The sequence below is a fragment of the Nelumbo lutea genome, chromosome 4 (assembly GCF_056320005.1).
Source record: "Nelumbo lutea isolate HS-2025 chromosome 4, American lotus-T2T, whole genome shotgun sequence".
NCBI lineage: Eukaryota > Viridiplantae > Streptophyta > Magnoliopsida > Proteales > Nelumbonaceae > Nelumbo > Nelumbo lutea.
The window spans coordinates 88014296-88026482 of record NC_142687.1 but is presented as its reverse complement, the minus strand read 5'-3'; the positions used below and the strand labels follow the sequence as shown (position 1 = coordinate 88026482).

The window sequence follows — 12187 nt, the reverse complement described above, 5'->3', positions numbered from 1 at the left end:
TTGTTGTGAAGTCTCCCTCAGGAAAATCAACACTTTGGATGCTTTGCAAAAAAGAAGACCTAGTCTTTGTATCTCTCCTAACTGGTGCACTCTATGAAAAGCTAACGAGGAAAGTTGCTACCATATACTAATCACTTGCCCATTTGTTGTAGGCCTTTGGGAAAAGCTTTTTGATCTTTTTGGGTGCAAGTGGATAGAACCGGTACAGATTTGCAATCTTTTCGATCCTACAACTTTCAGGTGGCCAAAGAGAAGAGGAAGAGTTTTGTGGAGGTGTGTTAGAGCTGCTTTGGTGTGGACTGTGTGGGAGGAACGAAATGCTAGAATCTTTAATGACAAGGAGAGGGATCAAACATGTATGTTAGAAAGTATCTTATGTAGGGCCATAAGTTGGGTAAAATCCTTGGATCTGTTTTCCACCTACACTTTTGGTGACATAAGGAGAAATTGGGAACAACTAGCTAAAAGTTCTGCAATCAGAAGCAAGCCGGTGGTGGATTGGAAGCCTCCTGATGCAGGCGTCATTAAACTAAATTTTGATGGCAGTAGTTTGGGCAACCCAGGGCCATCTGGAATAGGGGGAGTCTTCAGAAATGATGAGGGTCAGATTGTGGCTCTATTTTCTGGTCCTATAGGGTGGGAAGACTCTGTAAATGCAGAACTCCAAGCTGTGTTACAAGGAGCAGAATATGCAAGAGAGTTAGCAGTGGAGCATTTAATGATTGGAGGTGATTCCAAATTGGTTATTGGATGGCTAAAAGAACCAGAGACGGCAGTCTGACCGTACAGGGGGGCTTTGAGAAGATTTAAGTGGCTGACTTCAAATATTTCAATCACAGTTCAATGGGAAAGAAGATCGGCAAATGGGCTGGCAGACCTTCTAGCTAAACAAGGAGTACATAGGAATCAGCTCTTTTGGGCTCAGTTGTAAGCTTTATGATGTAGTTTGGAGGCTGCACCTCGCGCCTCTTTGTGGGGAATTGTATGATGAATACTTAGTTCTTTATTTAATAAAATTTTCATTATCATTATCTATCAAAAAAAAAAAAAGAATAGCACCTATTATGATTGCCTCAATGGTGTGATGAATCTCAAGTTACTTGTATGGACTATGGAGACACTAAACCAAATATGAGGGTTCTTGTTAGAAAACAAGTTCACTAGACTTGACCCATTAATAGAATGGGTACATGGAGTCTTTTGTTGATAATTGATTCTATCATCACAGTTGTGTAGAGAATCCTTAGACCTGAGGTGTCATGGATACCACAATATGGGATTTATCACTCTCCATTTTTTGTGAAGATAAGGAAAAAAAAATTATTAAGGAGAAAGAGAGGAATACAAACAGTGATAAGAAATCACCACAAACAGAACAAACAATACAACAACAAATCAAACCTGAACTAGCAAAACCTCGAGAACTCCACTCCCATCCCAAACACTCAAATGACTACAAGATAACCCAAAACTTAACACCCAACTCACCAACTAGATACCTGGCCTGACAGACCTCTCAAACTGAACCTTCATCCCAAAAAGAAATAGAACTCACTCACCCCAAATCTGCTACAGCAGCATTAGAATCCTCTTTCTTTTTCTTGAGACCTCTGTTTGTTTTCTTGACCCTCTTGTTGATTCCAACCCCAAATAGGCCTCCTTTCAATCTAGCAAACACCTTCAAAGATTTGTTGAATTTTTGATACTTAAATCTTTTAATTGCATTAGGATAATCCTCACTGATCTTTTTATCACCATTACTCTTATTCACCCTTTCATGCTCCAACACTGTGTTCTTCTCAAAAGCTTGCTCTGCCGCTATTTTATTCTCTGCTAGACCCTTGTTTTGTTTACTTCAATCTCTTCACTTCCTTTTTATTTTTTATTTATTTTTTATTGGAAACAGTAACTTTAATTCATTCTTTAAGAAACTTAGCACAACTGTCACCTTCAAAAAACAAGGTGACCCCTCCACAGATTACAAACCAGCCCGGAAAAGGTTCTGCCTCCTAACTCTTTGCTTTGCTAAAGTATCAGCCATTGCATTGGCTGATCTCCTACTCCATTTAAACCTGACTTCAAGCTCCCTTGTTAGTTGCATAATCTCCCTTACAGGTTGTCTAAGGGACCAGGCGCCTAAGCTGTTTGTTTGCATCCAACCTATTACCAGTTTCGAGTCTCCCTCCACTTCCAACTGCTGAAAACCCAGCTGTTTAGCCAGCTTGAGCCCTTGTAGGAGTGCCAAAACTTCTGCCCTAAGAGAGTCCCCCAGTCCTATCAGGCCAGAATAAAGGGCCAGGACATTTCCTCCCCCATCTCTAAAGACACCCCCAATTCCAGAGGGGCCTGGATTACCTATGGAACTGCCATCGAAGTTTAACTTAACATCCAAAGATAATGGGGGCGACCAGTCCTCTTGAATAGCTAAAGAGGGGCAGGAAGAAGCTGCTACCGCACTCCACCCTCTATTAAGTCGTCTACAGAGAAGTTCTTGAACAGATCCAGCGATTTCAGCCAATGTATGATCTTGATGGTGATCCCTTCTATGACTTCATGTGCTGATTTTTCTTTCCCTTGAAAGGTTCTGTTATTTCTCTCTTCCCACACTGCCCAAACAATTGCTGCTCTCGTTGCTCTCCACATTACCCTTCCTCTTTTCTTTGACTAACGAAAAAAGCTAGATTCAAAAAGATCCAGCACGCTTATAGGAGGAACCCACCTACACCCAAAGAGAGAGGAAAACCAATCCCAAATAACAGTATCAAAAGGACAAGATATTAGTAGATGATTTACCATCTCACCACTCTTCAAGCAAAGGCTACAAACATGAGGGGATAAGAACCAATCCGGTCTTTTTTTCTGAAGCAAGTCCAAAGTGTTGATTTTTTGGAGAACCACTTCCCAACAAAAAGCCCTCACCTTTGGAGGTACAGGAGCACTCCACACTTCTTTTATAGGAAAAGAGTAAACTAAATTGGAAGAGTGCACTAAAGCATTGAAGAAAGAAGAGCACGAAAAACAACCGGAGGACTCTTCAGACCAAATTCTTTTATCAGGACAAGAATGACCAAAAACACTGAATTTAAAAGGGAGAAAAGATCATCTGCCAACCCTATTTCTGACTCCCTCAACCATCTCCTGAACCCTAAATCCCACGCCTCATTAGAAACATGAAAGGCAGAGATGACTTTAAATTTGTTCAAGGACAAGGAGTAGAGGGCTGGGTACCTATCCTTAAGAGGCTGGTCCCCAACCCAATCTCTTCACTTCCTTTATTTTCCTCTGCTTCCTTATAAAGGCCCTTCTTTCTCTGCTCCTCCCCCAATCTATTCTTCTCATCACTTGCAGCCTTCCTTGGGATTTTCTCTTCCTTTTCCCCTTCCTCTCCTTCCAACCTCCCCATAGTTCACTCCCTTCTGTCAATGTGAACTAATCCAGACCCTTCCTTGAATCCTTTGGCCAACCATTCCAATACCTTGTTGTCAAGAGAAAGTCGTGGCATGCCAATCCCATCCGCTTCTTCCTTTTCATTTGATTCCTCCTTCACTCCCTGAGAACCGGTATTCAAATTCCTACTTGCACCAATTCCCTCATCTTCCCAACAAACACAGGTGGGGGAAGATGAAAGACCCACAATGGTATTCATTGTCACCCCTCCCAATCCAATCACGTGCCCCTTCCAAATGAGCATTACAGATGCAGGCCACAGACTTGAACTGTTTTTCCTTCTAGAGGTGAAAAGGAAGCCTATCAATCTTACGACGAATTCTTCCATTCCTATATTTTTTGTGTTTGCAATAGGACACCACTTCGATATTGTGAAAGCAGCCTCCTCCATCTGAAAGTTCATTGCTGCAATCTCGATGTTATCCTCAATCATTTCGACTAAGGCCTTCTTATTCTCTAGGGAGTGATACTTATTGCCTCTTCCACCTTCAATTCCCGTAAAATTTCTTCTGTAAATTTTTTCCAATTTTCTAGTTGAAAATAAGTTTCCACCACATTTCTTTGCCATTCCTTCTTATAACCGGAAAGTACCATCTTACCACTCCTAATCCTTTTCCCCCTAACCATGAAATTTTCTTCTTCCCCCTCTGAGCTACGGGCTAGAAACTCTTGAAAAACCAAAACCACTTCTTTCCAACCTTCACCATTCTTACCTTCAAGAAAACATACAAGTTGCTTCTTCCCTTTCCCAAAGAATTCCGTCAGAGCAATGAACCTTCCTTTTTTTTATTTTTTCTTTTTTTTGCTTGATATTCTTTATGACCTTCATATTACAGACTTTTCCCAAACAATTCCTCACTTGAATATACAGTCTCTTGTACAAAACTATGAAACCATTCAATTACCTCACCTCCAACCAACATCACCATTGCGAAGCCATTCTCTCTAATTTTCAAAGTAGCCTTCTAAATCTCATCTCCTCAAACCACAAGCTCTTGGCATCAACCTTCAAAAGCCTTCTAAGCATTGCAATCTCCGCAAAGTAGTCTCTTTTGCAGGCTTTGAATCACATAATGAAAGAATCTTCTTCCACAGAGCTGATATCCCATATTCTTTTCATCCACCTGATAGAGAATCCTCTAGTATAGAATGTCATTCATGGTTTTCTTTCCCATAGTAACCCATCTCCACTCTCCATGAGGAGAGGGAATGTCCTATGCAGCTGGATTTGATGTGACTCAGAAGTCCTTGACTAAGGCAACATGGTTTGTGGAAAGATTTCCAAGTGTCACCATATGATTCATCATCAATCCAATGGAACATATGATTGAACCAAATAGGTTTGACATAATCACCATGATCTTTTGCACTTTCGAGACATTGTATGATAGCAAGATTCTACTACATGGTAACTATAGATGGAAATGTTCAATCCGCCAAGTTCATGCTATTGGGGTAGTCATGACATACTGCTAAATGTCACTCATGACTTGTGGAAGCCCTATGAATAATGACCCATTATTCACATTCAAGGGAGAATTAAAAAGGATTTTAATTTAATTCATCTGGAAGGAGTTGGGATGTTGAAGTAGTTTAGCACCATTTGCCACTACTTGATAGTGTTGAACCTAAGAGATCACACACATTAAGGGGCAAAATGCAGACAAAGTATGAGGGAGGGTGTGCTCACTAAGAGGAGTCTTAGTGTAGGGACCTCTTTATAATTAAAGGGGACCTAATTGTAATTAGGAGAGAACTTATGAGATAAGTTCTTCTAATAGGAAAAGGAGGACAACTCTATAAAAGTTAAGAAGGGGGCAGCCCTAGGGTCCATCTAGCACACTCTTCTGCTAAACCAAACCCGAATTACAGTTTGTTAGCACATTCTTGGAGCTGCCCAACCCTCTCCTCTTTCTCTCCCTCTTGGGTTGAATCTAAAGAAGGATTTTGGAGCTTTGTTCTGCTGTTGTTTCGTGCAAACTGCATTAGTGGCCAAACAATTGTGAGGCTGCAGATTTGAATCAAGAAAGTCTCCAAACTATCAATAGTGTAAATCAACCTACAATCAGGTATGCAATTAGATAGCTTTTCAAACTAGGGTTTTGTACACCACAATGGGTGTGATCTTGGTTATTTAAGATTCCATTAACTTTTAATTTTCTGTTGCATAAGAGCAATCGGAGCAATCGGGGATGCGTGCGGTGGTTTTCTTGAAACAGATGATTCTCCCTCTGAGCTGGCTACATGCGAATGTATTTGAATGAAGGCGAAGAAGAGAGGCTCGATTCCGGAGAAGGTGGAGATTGTTGCTAGGGAAGTTCTCTTTTCAGTTTCCATCTGGCCAGAAGTCCTTCCGTCAGCTCGGAGGTGGAAGATGGAGAGGCTCACAGAAGAGGGAACTCAAAAGGTCAGGGAGGATTCAATGGTTTCGAAGACAATAGTCTTAGAGGATGTCAGTGAATGCTCCCCGCTGCATGCTCATCCATTTAATCTCCGGGGAGGAGGATTTGTTCAGGTGAGATTGCCAGAGAAGGAAGAAGAAGAAGATTGAACCTGCAGTTCTGATAGGAACCATTCGATCCCAATACCAACGGAGGGCCAAGATTCAAAAGTCAGGGTGGACCTTGAGGGAAGTGCCTCTGTTTCGAAAATGGGTCTTCTTGGGGATGGTGATTTGGTTGAATATATTAAAAATTTAATAAAAGAGTGCTTAAGAGACCTAAAAGTGGTGCCTATGGAAGAGTGCTCGCTGACGACAATTAATGAGGCAAGACTTGTCTCTGAGGTTGGGGATGGTGCAGATGTGGGAGTTTCAAAGCGGGTCCAGGATTCAAATCCGGGTCAGCTAAACCCATTTACCCGGTCTAATCAGAAGCCTAGTAGAAAAATGAACCTTAGAGCTGCAAGTGAACCAAGATGGGCCGGAAGTAGACCAAGACAGTTCAATCTGGCTAGAGTGGCTCTAGTTTCTTCTATTGACCGGTTTGAACCGACATGGATCACTCAGCCTTGTTTACAGGATGGGCGGATTGGGCTTGTCATTTCGAAGAATCAGGCCTCTTCTTCCCCTTAAATAGAGCTCGGTGGTGATAGCTTGGAACACTCGGCCCCCCAATCTTGTCCTTCTGAAATGGTGAAGAAGGTGAAAGCTGATTGTAGAAGATTGAACCAACCTTCCCTTTCCATGGTCCCTATGAACGAGCAGTTGCAGGAGGTGACATCGTTGGCAATAGTGGAAGTTGAAGATTAATCTGCAATTAGGAGCGATACTCAGAATCAACATAGAGTGGCGGAGGAAAATGAGCTAAGTCATGCTGCGGCAGATAGGAGAGAAGAAAATGGCCAGATAGAGAGTGTGGGAAATTCAAATCTTGGGACTGATGAAGCCAGTAAGTCTAGTAGCAGTACTTTTACTTGGCTAAAGGTAGGTAACAAAAATACACATTTCTTTCACAAAGTGGCCAATGCTAGAGCTAGAGTTTCAGCTATTAAGAAGTTGACATGGAATGAGAGATGTGGTGAATCTGAAGAGATTAAAGCAGTTGCAACCTCTTTCTATAAAGACCTTTACAAGGAAAAGTGGAAGCTGAGGCCATTTCCCTTCAATCTCTCCTTTAGGCAACTGAGTGAGACCCAGAAAATTTGGCTTGAAAGGCCTTTTACAGAAGAGGAAGTAGTGTAGCAATTAAGAATCTTGAAGGTGATAAAATCCCCTAGGCCAGATGGTTTCACCAATTTGTTCTATCTGAAGTGCTGGGACTTTGTGAAAGAGGATGTGATGAAGGTGTTCCAGGAATTTCATGCATATGCATCTCTACAAGGAAGTCTAAATGCCACTTTGATCTCCCTTATTCCAAAAATTGAGGGGGTTGTGAATATTAGGGAGTTTAGGCCGATTAGCTTACTTCATAGTTTCTATAAAATTTTGGCGAAAGTCTTGGAAAAAAGAATGAAAGGGGTGATAGGTAATGTTATTTCAAATAATCAGAGTGCATTTGTTCCAGGCAAATAGATGGTAGACTCAATTTTAGTTGCTAATGAGTTAATTGACTCAAGGAGAAGACAGGGTATTCCGGGGGTTGTTTGTAAGCTTGACATTGAGAAGGCTTATGATTGTGTCAATTGGAATTGTTTGGATAGGGTGTTGGAGTGTATGAATTTTTTCCAGAAATGGAGAAACTGGGTTAGTGTTTGCACTAAGATCTCTAAATTTTCAATCCTAATTAATAGGCAATCCACGGGTTTCTTTGGTAGTTCTTGGGGGCTGAGACAAGGAGATCCTCTGTCTCCCTTGCTGTTCATCTGTGTTATGGAAATCCTCACTCTTTTTAGTAAGAAGGCTGCAGAATCGGGATTATGGAATGGGTTTGCTATCTCTCCAGGAAAAGAGAAAGTTAATATTCTTCAATTTGCTGATGATAACCTCTGCTTTGTGGATGCATCTCTGCCTCAGTTGGAAACAGTTCTTGGAATTCTGAGTTGGTTTGAAGTGGTTACGGATCTCAAAGTCAATCTGAGAAAAGTAAGATCATCCCAGTGGGCCAAGTTTTAAATTTGGAGGATTGTGCACGGATAATGGCCTGCCATATGGAGCTCCTTCCGGTTAAGTATTTGGGGCTGCTTCTTGGGGCTAAATGTTCCTCTTCTTCAATCTAGTGCCCAATCACTGAGAGAATGGAGAAGAGGTTGGCTCTTTGGAAGGCTAAATATTTATCTTTTGGTGGTAGGGTTACATTGATTAAGACCTCCCTATCCAACCTCCCAACACATTTTCTCTCTCTTTCCAATTCCAAATAAAATTGCAAAGAGGTTGGAACAGCTTCAAAGGAACTTCTTATGGAGGGGTTGGGAGGATGAGAAGAAAATTTACATTGTTAAGTTGGAGCAAGTGTGTAAGCCTAAGGCGAAGGGTGGTTTGGGAATTAGGAAAGTGAAAGATTTCAATGCTGCTCTTCTTAGCAAATGGATATGGAGATTTGCTTATGAGAGAAATGCTTGGTGGAGGTGCCTCATTGTGGCTAAGTATGGTGTGGATTGGGGAAATTGGAAAACTCTCAATCCCCCTTTCATTTGGGGGTAGCTCTCTCTGGGCTGGTATTTCTAAGTTCAGTACTCTTTTCATGAATTGGGTCAAGTTTAAAGCTGGAAAAAGGGATAGAATTAAGTTTTGGAAGGATTCCTGGTGTGAGGAAGGTCCCTTGGCTGATGTTTTTCCCCGGCTGTTCCAAATTGCAGTGAATCAAGATTCTTCAATTGCTGATGACATTATTACCTCTGGGGCCTCCTTTACTTGGACTCCCCAATGTAGGAGGAATTTGCTAGACTGGGAAGTGGAGGAGTATGTAGGTCTGTTGGGGCGGATTCAAAATCAGAGAATTGACATGAGTATGGAAGATGAATGGACTTGGAAGTGGAATGCAGATGGTAGCTTCACAGTTAAATCCCTTTTCCTTAAGATGTGCAGCTCAGGTCAGGAGAACTTCCTGGATGGGCAGATTTGGAACCCCATCTGTCCTTCCAAGGTTAACTTCCTGGTTTGGACAATGGTTTTGAATAAATGTTTAACTAGGGTCAACTTGGAGAGAAGGGGTGTTCAGATTCTTGATACCTCCTGTGTTTTATGCGGCATGGGTGCTGAATCTATAGATCATTTGTGCATTCACTGTCCGGTTTCCTCTTCAATCTCGGGACATTTCTTCAAGAAACTAGAGGTGTGTTGGGCTATGCCTATGTCTGTGAAGGAGCTGTTTATGAGTTGGAGATTGGAGGGTCTTAGCAAGAAAGACAGGTTTGTTTGGAATACTATTCCGCAGGCTGTTCTTTGGTCCATTTGGATGGAAAGAAACAATAGAATTTTCTATAATCAATCAAAAAGTCCAGATGAGATTGTGCAGAAAGTGGTGGGGAAGATTTGCTCCTGGGTGTCGGTGAATGAGGAGTTTAAAAGTCAGAATGTTTCTCTCCTACTTTCTAGTAAATCATGGATGTTCTTGTAATCTGTTTTGGGCCCAGGAAGATCTAGTTGGCCTGAGTCTTGTTGTAATCTGCTCTCTCTGAATAAAATTACTTTACCTTTTTCCAAAAAAAAAAAAGATTTATAAAGAAGCCACTAGAATCTTTCAACTTCTTGCTAAGCAAGAAAATTACAAGCATAAGGATGAAGGTGTGTTTTTCACTTTTTCCATGTATTTCCTGCATGTAAAGCGACCATGCATGTTATTTATATGCATGCATCTGATAATTCCTTGTAATTTCCCATGTGCACTCTGATCTGATGCATGGAATTATCATTGCTTATTTTTTGGATAAGCATGTGTGACACCATCATTGTTGAGTTTACATGTCTTGGTGTGTACCAATGTTGAGGGTAGAAAATGTGCATTCCTTGGTCCTGTGTTGGTTTCTCTCTGATCTTGCTATTTGACTCCACATAACTGGATTGAATAAAGATTTGAAGTAAAGAATCTGTATTATTTCATGGTAAAATGGTGACAGTTAAAATTGATGAGGAATGTAGGTTGCTCGCAGTGGCCACACTGTGGTCAGAGCAGGTTCTGTGTTGATCCTTTTTGGGGGTGAAGATTCCAAAAGGAGGAAACTAAACGATCTTCATATGTTTGATCTGAAGTCTTTGATGTGGCTTCCTCTTCATTGCACGTAAGTTTGTCTCAGTAAATAATGTCAACTGCTTGTCACTGGTTTCTAAAATACCCTTCTTGAAGTGTTTGCAGAAGGATGTATCCTCCTTGTTGGTCAATTTGGTGCTTCTCATCAAACCACCCTTCTCAATGTCACTTTCCATTTTTTATTTTGTTGTCTTAATATAATTATGTTCTTTAACCATGGAACTGTTACATGTGTGTGCAGAGGCACAGGACCATCTGCAAGATCCAATCATGTTGCTGCTCTTTATGATGATAGAATTCTTTACATTTTTGGAGGGGCATCAAAGTCTAGGCCTCTGAATGATTTGTACTCACTTGATTTTGAAACAGTATGTAGCCTTGGGTAATTTTTTGCTTTCTATGGCAAGATTGCCTTCATAATCATTTATGTTTTTTTCTTTTAGATAGAAGCTGCATTGCATCTTGATCTGCTATGGGGTTATAAAAAATGGATTTGATTTTATCAGATGATATGGTCAAGGATTAAGCTTCGAGGTTTCCATCCATCACCTAGAGCTGGATGCTGTGGAGTTCTATGTGGAACTAAATGGTATATTGCGGGGGGTGGAAGCAGGAAAAAACGTATGCATCAAAACTAAAGAGACATATTGTAGATTCCTTTTTGCTTTCTAAGTTCCTTAGTTTCTGTTTATTTAGTTATTATTTTTGTGACCTTTCAGGGTTGGACTTGTAGTTAGATTTTCTAATTGATTCACTTGCCTACTTTATGACTTGGCATACAGTCAACCCCCTATAACTGAGATAAAGTTTTGTGGAGTTGTTTTGTGTATGAGTTGGCTAGTTAAAAAAAGGTTGGTTTACCTTAGCATTGGCCGGCTTTATTTGGGTCTGTCTACTTTTCTATGGGGAAAAGATTAAATAAATTATACGGCAACTTAATTTGAGCTCCCAAGTTGGATTATGATTTTCTAAATTCTACAATGACCTGACTCTTGGAGTGATTCTTTGCCCAGGTCATGGAAGGAGTGTTCAGTTTTAGGGTTTGGCTTGGGTTGGTCAAAATCAAAGGCATTGTACCAAATTGCACCAATACAAGCAATACTTACTGATCTATATCTATCTAAGTCTATCTACCTACCTACCTATTGGGCAGAATGTAAAAGTCCTACTTACAGTGCAGAAAACAATTAATAAGTATATGAAAACTTAATTTGAGCCCAAAGCAACCTGGAAAAGTTGCATTAGGATTATCTAAATTCTGAAGTTACCTTTGAGTGTTTCTTTGCTTGTGTCATGTAAGGAGTGTTTGGTTTCTAGGGTTTGACTTGGGTTGGTTACAATCAAAGCCAGCACACCAAATTGTACTCTAATACTTACTGATTCACTCTCTCTCTGTCTCTCTCTTTCTCTCTCTCTCTCTACAGGACATGCGGAAACTTTGGTCTTTGATGTCCTAAAAGTTGAATGGTCTGTGGCGGTAGCATCACCTCCTTCTTGTATTACTACCAACAAAGTAAGTTATGTCGATTGATTGTTGATTGTGTTTTTATGATGCCACCATTTTCTGTTCTTTTCTGATGATTCTATGCCCCAGTATTGTCTGTCTCCATATTGTGCTTTTATGATCTATGAGGGCAGAGGTCGAATTGAACTAGGAAGTGTAGGAAGCGGGGGAGCTAGGATGAGGGTGGTAAGCTAGAATGTAAGGGGTTTAAGGGAGAGTAACAGGAGGGTAATAGTAAGGAATCTGATAGGGAATTACTGTCCAGGGGTAGTTCTGTTGCAGGAGACAAAGCTGGAAACATTCAATGTGGGCCTGAAGGAGGAGATATGGGGAAGGAATAGTGGGGAATGGCTGGAGTTGGATGCTGCAGGGTTATTGGGGGGACTCTGTGGAATGAAAGAAACAAAAGGATTTTTGAAGATAAATCAAAAAATTCTGAAGCTCTGGTGGCTCTAGTGGGGAGTCTAGTAGCAGATTGGGTCTCGGTGCTTCCAGACTTTAGTAGGAACAAGATTTGGGGGAGAATTTCTGGAATGTACTTAAATTTAGTCGTTGTATTTTGTGATTTTGTCTCAGTTCTGTTTCAGCTCATGTTGTTTGGTTCGGAGCT

The 12187-nt window shown here is 40.9% G+C and overlaps 2 protein-coding genes across 10 annotated transcripts in view; one reads left to right on the top strand and one right to left on the bottom strand.

The window, feature by feature from the left end:
* The window catches only part of LOC148861606 (putative serine/threonine-protein phosphatase 2A regulatory subunit B'' subunit TON2), a 106464-nt gene that overhangs the window by 42566 nt on the left and 51711 nt on the right, over window positions 1-12187 (bottom strand). The gene's annotated exons all lie outside the window — the stretch shown is intronic.
* Window positions 1-12187, top strand: part of LOC148861608 (acyl-CoA-binding domain-containing protein 4-like) — a 54577-nt gene that overhangs the window by 25107 nt on the left and 17283 nt on the right. For all 9 annotated transcript variants that reach the window (XM_088985673.1, XM_088985668.1, XM_088985671.1 and 6 more), the window contains exons 9-12: window positions 9965-10104; window positions 10315-10441; window positions 10580-10694; window positions 11498-11586. In XM_088985673.1, the coding sequence (XP_088841799.1) occupies window positions 9965-10104; window positions 10315-10441; window positions 10580-10694; window positions 11498-11586 (471 nt within the window). The remainder of the gene's footprint in view (window positions 1-9964; window positions 10105-10314; window positions 10442-10579; window positions 10695-11497; window positions 11587-12187) is intronic.